The sequence below is a fragment of the Chanos chanos genome, chromosome 12, assembly GCF_902362185.1.
Source record: "Chanos chanos chromosome 12, fChaCha1.1, whole genome shotgun sequence".
NCBI classification, from domain to species: domain Eukaryota; kingdom Metazoa; phylum Chordata; class Actinopteri; order Gonorynchiformes; family Chanidae; genus Chanos; species Chanos chanos.
The window spans coordinates 4,857,259-4,864,758 of NC_044506.1; the positions used below are offsets into that span (position 1 = coordinate 4,857,259).

At 45.4% G+C, this 7,500-nt stretch overlaps 1 protein-coding gene across 1 annotated transcript in view; it reads right to left on the minus strand.

Annotated features, from left to right (window-relative positions):
* Window positions 1-2,099, minus strand: part of LOC115824982 (retinoic acid receptor beta-like) — a 67,051-nt gene extending 64,952 nt beyond the window's left edge. The window contains exon 1 of the mRNA XM_030788697.1: window positions 1,913-2,099. Coding sequence (XP_030644557.1) covers window positions 1,913-2,099 — 187 coding nt within the window. The remainder of the gene's footprint in view (window positions 1-1,912) is intronic.
* Window positions 2,100-7,500: the final 5,401 nt, after the last annotated feature.

The window sequence follows — 7,500 nt, forward strand, 5'->3', positions numbered from 1 at the left end:
GAGAAAGAGGGAGCGAAGGAGGGAGAGGGAGAAAGGGAGAGAGAGGGAGACAGAGAGAGAAACGGCATGAGCCAATTACTGCATCTGTTACAACCTCGTCTGTCGCCCCATTACTTACTGCCTCACGGCTTTACAATGACAAGACTTTTGATTTACTTTCTCAGTGATTTATCCCTCTCTCTCTCGCTCTCTCTCTCTCTCTCACTCTCTGTGTCTTTCTCTTTCTCTATCTTTCTCTTGCTCTCCATCTCTCTCTCTCTGTCTATCTCTAATTCTCTTCTATATAGACAACAAGTTCAGTTCCACACATCTTCAATAAGCCTCCACAGTATTTTATATTGTTCCAAAAACGCCCATTAACAAACAAACAGCCAGTGAGCCCTGCAACTTAACATCAGCATCAGCAGTTTTGGTGAGGAGGACTTGTCTCCACTCTCACACACCACTTGGGCCTCCTAATGGAGACTCACACGGAGTTTAATTGAGTGAAACATCAAGTTTTAATTCAGAGAGACAGACCTCAAAATTAGTGAAATTTCCCTCACTTGGACCAAGTGATTCCTGATGAATTATTCAACATCAATTACGCATCTGTCCCTCACTGCACAGATATTTCACCAGAGAGCCTGTGCATATTAAGGAGACAGAGAGAAAGAGAGAGAGAGAGAGAGAGAGAGAGAGAGAGAGAGATGCCAGAATGTGCCAGATTCTGTTTCTGGTGGACGTGTGTTAGTTTTGGCACAAGGTCTATGTCATCTCAGTGTGAATTACGCCCATATTAACCCGTCCCAGTGTGAAAGCATACACTACATACTCTCCATCGCTCTCTCTCTCTCTCTCTCTCTCATTCCCTCCTTCTCTAATTCTCTCTGTCTCTCCCATCCTCTCTTTCTGCACCCCCTCTCTCTCCCTGTCTTTCTCTCCTTCTCTAACTTGTCTAACTCTTTCTCTGTCCCTACCTCCGTCTCTCTCTCTCCCTCTCCCTCTCTCTCTCTCTCTTACTCTCTCTGCCTCCGTGCACCCAGCCCTGGAGTTGTAGGTCTAATCTCAGGGTAAAGCCTCTGGGCCACAGGAGGCTGCTGCTGTCAGGGCCTGAGCCTGAGGGCAGGTGGGCACTTCTCCACACACACACACACACACACACACACACACACCATACTGGATTACCAGCTTAATGTAGCCACCACGTTTGCTCGCAGGGTACACCTCCATCCCAGTAATGAGGAAGATGGCCAGAGAACCAAACCAGTCTCTCCACTTATCTAAACCCTGGCTCTTCAGCTTCCATTTGCTCCCTTGAGTCAAGAGTGCCCCCCCCCCCCCCCCCCAGTCTACCCAGAATGCGGAAAACTGGGCCTCCTTTTAAAGTCCATTAGGTTAGAGAATAGACTGAAGTAGAGGACAGTGATGTTATTGTGGAGGTAATGGAATACACACACACACACACACACATATATATATATATATATATCGTGGGTTTCCATTGGCCAGTAATGACCGGTTTTTGCCTGGTAAAGTTTAGAAAGAAACGACGTATTAAAAATTTGCCGCTCAAAATGTCTGTGTAATAATGCTCATACAAAATGCAGTTATAACAAAGGCTATCCCTAAACAGGACGTTTGTGTTTTAACAGCGAAACAGCTGTCAGACTGTCAGACAAACCGTGGTGTCTGTCAGACAAACCGTGGAACTGGGTGTGGAGTCAGACCTGATGGGGATTCAGCGTCAGGATCTAGACACAAGCCTGCTCGTATCTGAACAACGCTTATATAAACTCAGCAAAAGCAGATGCTTCAGTAAAATACTGTGAAGAAGTTAATTTCCCCTACACCCACTGTGTCCTCTGGTTCAAACATTTGGCTTTTTAACCCATTAAAGCAGGATGGTAAAAGACCTCTCTGTGTCACTCACCCGCGGGAGACGGCGTGCCCCCGCTACTGGGGGGGTTGGGTGGCTGCAGTCTCTGGGCTGGAGGGGGCAGGGGGAGCGTGTTGATGACCGAAGGGAAGAGGAAGGGGTAGACCCCCGCTCTGTGGCGCCTCATGTGGACGAGCGTGGAACTGCAGCGGGAGGGGACGGCCCCACTGGTTGTCTTCATACCACTGACGAAGAGGAGGAGGGTGCGGGAGGAAGGCGCGGGAGATTCTCCGATGACGAGGCCATTCGGGTGACCCCCTCGACAAGGTCAGTTGCCGTGGAGACGACGCGGCGAGGCCCGCCCCATCACGGCGAGCCAGGTAAAGGTCATGGCTGGAACGTTATGTCACGTTATTCTTGCCTCAGTGGACTACACATCCGTCAGCCTGCGCACAACACAGTGGAACATACAGTCAGTGTCGCTGGGCTAACTCAAACTGTCAATCAAAAAATGTACAGCGCGTTATAACATGTAACGCTTTATAAAATGACATGTCAGCACCTTGGAACATGTCACATAATGACATGGTATACCATATACCGCAAAACAACATTTTTTACAATAGCATGATGTAACATATATCACCTTAGACCACTTTATGTAATAACATGTTATAACATATATCACCTTAGACCACTTTATGTAATAACAAGTTATAACATGTATCACCTTAGACCACTTTATGTAATAACATGTTATAACATGTATCACCTTAGGCCACTTTGTGTAATAACATGTTACGACGTATCACTTTGGATTGCTTTGTGCGGTAACATATAATGACATGTACTACTTCAGAACACATTGTGTGTAACACATGTATGGAATGTTACTGCTGTCTTTTTTGCTGAAGACAACAAGCACCATTAGCTAGAGAGAGTGAGAGAGAGAGAGAGAGAGAGAGAGAGTGAGAGAGAGAGAGAGTGAGAGAGAGAGAGAGAGAGAGAGAGAGAGAGAGAGAGAGAGAGAGAGAGAGAGAGAGAAAAAAACGCTAACAAATGGCCTAAAGTATTCTCATGATTCTTTGCTGATGTTCAGGTAAATCCATTAATGTTCCGAGAGACGACCTGACCGTGCAAATGAGACTGACTGGAAAAAGGAATTCTAACCCCACGCTGCATCCCAGTTCCAAACATAAACCACATTCCTGTTTTTCCCGTCCACCTCTTGCTTCCTCGTGACATTTCCCTCAAGCAAGCTTTTCTTTTCTTTTCTTTTTTTTATTTATTTGTTTGAGAGGAAAAAATACGGGATGAGAAGTAAATAAATAAATAAACGGGGCACAGACGATGAATCAATCTTTGATCCCTGCTGAAAAAACATTATTCCGTACATGTCCTAAAATAGCCATGCCGTCCGGTTGAAGGAAAATAAATGGGATTCCACTCGAAGAAAATGTTCCCTCCGACCAGTGTTAATGAGGTCTAATCCTTCAAACCGGTCCTTGAGTAGGGCTCCTATCTGCAAATGGCTTGCCTGATCTGTGTACCTCGTTATGTGAGAGCGTCATTTACACTGTACTTTCTCTCCGCAGTGATTGACTTACATCTCCTTTTGTTGTTGTTGTTACAATACGGATGCCAATTTTAGCCGCGGAGAGCGAAAAGGGTTTCGGACCGGAGCGGGTACACCGAAATAACCTCAGTGAAGTCCGCGCTTGTTTTCTGACAAGAGGAAATCAGAAAAAGCCTAATTAAATTTATAGTGCTCTCAGTCAATTTTCCAGTGAAGTAGGGATAAATAGACACATCATTTGCAAGGGTGAGTGTGAGTGTGTGTGTGTGTGTGTGTGGGGGGGGGGGGGGGGGGGGGGTAAGCCCACTGTATCCTTATTTTAATTCAACTAATTCTCTCTCTCTCTCTCTCTCTCTCTCTCTCCCTCTGTGTGTTCATAATTAGCTTCACCCTGACCTGACACATCAAGAAGACTGTCATGCCCTCACATGCCAACTCCCTCTGTATCGACCAATCACCATCCATCTTCGCTCAGTCACTCATAATTACATCATTTGACTGACAGCTGAAGATGGCTGTTGTCTTCTGGGCTCTTCCTTAACGTCAATAGTTTGTTCATTTCTTTGCACTCATGTTTGATAATATGATGGGGTGGGTTTGTCGCTGGTGTTCTTAAAAGCTGTACACACTTTAACTCGCTGTAGTGTAGAAATCTTGAATAGTTTATGTCCGTGTTCTGTGGTAGCGTTTACAAAATATATGCGTTTGTTTACTCATGTGTCTGTTCATTTAGCCGTTCTAACTTATTATTGGGGCTTTGTTTTTGTTTTTTTGGGGTTGTTTATGGTGTAGCAGAATCTTAATCGTACGATCTTTATGTTAACTGTTAACAGGATTATTTACGTAACACATGCTACGCTATGCATCTATCTTTGAATAAATACCGCATCACGCAACAAACTGTTACTTTATGTATCTATATGGTGAAGCATATATGTTGCTGTGGTGGACATTTTCCTTGCACAGTACAGGCCTAGATATTGTTAATGTTTCTTGACAATCGTTTAATGTTCTTCTTTTCCCTCCTCATCCTCTGAGTGTGTGTGTGTGTGTGTCTCATATGCTTGAGTATGAATGCCTTGTGTGAGTGTGACTGTCTTCCTCCCAGGTGTGCCCCCCCCCCCCCCCCCCCCCCCCCCCGTCCTCTTCATCCCTCCCTGTCAGCCTCCTCCTCATCGTCAACCCCCCCTCCTCTTCTGTTGTCGTTATTTTTGTCTTTTTGTTAGTGTATTTTCTTCTGTATTTTTATTGTATGACTTGTAATTGCCCACTGGGTCGGGACCTATTGCACACCTGACTGGCCAAGACGGGGTCTCCTCTCTCTGTGGCCCTTCTCAAGATTTCTCCCCATTTTTTGTTCTGTTTTTCCTGTTACACTTGGGTTTTGGGGGAGTTTTTTCTTGCCCGCTATGAGGATTAACTCAGGGGGAGCCGTCCTGTTCTGTTTGTTGTGGGCACGTAAAGCCCTTTGAGACTTTAAGCAGTGATACTGAGCTCTAAATAAACTTAAAACTTGAAACTTGAAACATGATGAACAGCCAATCAGGACTCACCTCCCATCTGCGTTTGGTGCTCAATCTCTCTGTTTATTTACACGGCTGGTTTGTGACTTTACTTTTGCCAAGGTTCTCATTTCCACAGAGTTCCTGTTCCATAGAGCTCCTATGTTCTCTCTGTACCTGTTTGGGTCTTTTGTATTGTGACCCCTGTTCTGTGTGACACTGATTCTGTTTCTTCTATGCTAGTGCTCTTTGCCCTGATTGCTTTGATACTTTGCGCCTGGTTTTTTTTTTTTGGAGTACGTCTTTGGTTTGCCCTCTGCGCTCTGTTTGCTGGTGTCAGACCCAAGCCCGTAACACAGGTGTGTGTTTGTCAGAATAAGCCAGCGTTTCACACACGCATTCAGCTCCACAGTCTGTTTCTGACAAAGAGACACGTTACATGTATCTGTCTGTCAGAGTGAAAAAAATCTAACTCACTCTGATCTTAGAGCGACCCCCCCCCCCACCACCACCACCAAATCTCTCCGATACAGCGTCCACACAGAAAGCCCCCCCCCCTCCCCTCGACCCCTGGAGCAATGGCAGCCCCCCAGCTCCCCCCCACCCCTAAGCCCATCTCTCTGGCTCTCTCTGCCTCCTCGGTAAGGGGTGGCGGTTCCTCAGGCTGCGTGGGGGGAGGGGGGTTGGGAGGTGTAGTGGGATGGGGGGCTAGGGGTTGGGGGGGGGGGGGGGGGGGGGGGGGTGACAGGACGATAGGCCCTGGTACTAAATCCTGTTTAACAGAGTTATAAACTGCGGCAGTCTAATGGCAGCCATAACACACTAATCTGCAGTTAGGGTGCAGTTAAAGAGATGTGTGACCGCACTTCATAATTAACGGCCTCTAGATAACACCACCGTCCTACTGCAACCAGGGGAGGGAGAGAGAGAGAGAGAGAGAGACAGAGAGAGAGCGAGAGAGAGAGAGAGAAAGTTGTGTATTCCCTGCATGTCCCTGCGGAGCAGCACTTTTGTAAAGATGTTCTTTTATTTTTACCCCACGACAACAAATCAGTCCAATCACACACATCGTCATATTTCTCTTTTATACACCCACACACACACAAAGACATGCTCACTCATACACGCATACACAGACCAAAAAGCACAGAGAGCGTGTGTGTGCCTGTGTGTGCGTGCATGTATATGTATATGTGTGTGTGCGTGTATGTGTGTAAGTGTGAGGAGGGAGAGACAGCATTAAGCCAGGTTTGATAACTCTCTCAGAGAAGCTGTCGTCTACATTTTCATATTCATTATACCCAATCACTTCACATAAGCATGTCGAGAGAGAGAGAGAGAGAGAGAGCGAGAGAGACAGAGCTGAATTTCAAACATGAAAAACCTCCTTGGAGGAATGGAACTCAGAGAGCCTGATTCCTGGGTAACAGGTTTTTGGAGTTGTGCTATCACTAAATAAGAGCGATAACAGATGGCTGGGAGCTACGGTTTGATACCTGGTCGTGTTCTTCCTCGAGAAGCCATCCCCTCGGTAATGCACGATAACCGTGTCAGTGCAAATATTAAAATTATGACGGGGGGGAATAAAAGTTTTGGCTCTCCGCCGAAACTCCGGCGACAGAACAAGAATGCGCACAGGACCGGAAGTACGAATCTTATTCCTAAATCCTCAAAACAACTCATGTTTGCGTTGTGTTGTTTCTCAGTCTCTATTCATCAGCCTTATGAAGGAAAGTCAATCTCAAGCTGTCTCTTGATCTGTCTCTTCAGTCTCCTGTGACGCAAACGGAACTAATTGCAAACTCTTTCAAACAATAATCCATTCATGTCATATCCATCTCTTTGGATTTTTTTTTTTTTTTCAATCACGGACGGCATAAATTTGCACACTTGAGTATAACAAATTAGACTTTTGCAAACGATAAAACTTTAACAATTACCACAGAAGCTACTGAGTGGATGGTTTAATAGCATTTTGGGCATCGTTTTTACCTTCCATTTGCTCTTGGTAAGATCTCCAATATATCCCGCCCGAGGATCGTTGCATAATTGAGTCCTGAGTAACTTTGTTTATTTATTTATTTGTTTGTTTGGTTGGGGTTTTTTTTGCCGTTGTCTCGATAAAGTTATGAGTTTTGGGTTGTGGGTTTTATAACAACCACCAGTCAGAACCCGATCCCAGCGACCGAGCGGTGAGTAATTACTGTAATTGCCGACAGGCCTGTTTTCTGCGGCCCTCAATGAAGAATTTTAATGAGACTGATAATGGATGGAGCAGAGGCCTACGAGTGTATTAATTGATCCGGCAATTACAGGCAGGTATTCGATGCTTTTACCGCGCTCTCTGCTCCTCTCCAGTCCTCTCCACTGAGTGTCTACAACCTGGATACTCAGATATCGAAAAAATAACAAAAACAAACAATAGATGGAGAAGAAGCGATGTTTACTGAAGACAGAAATAAAGAAATAAAGAAATCTAAAGAAAAAATAAAGTTCTGCCTTTAATGTACAAAGCAATCATTTCCTCCTGCTCTGGCTCCTTTCATCAAAACCCAAACCCAGAG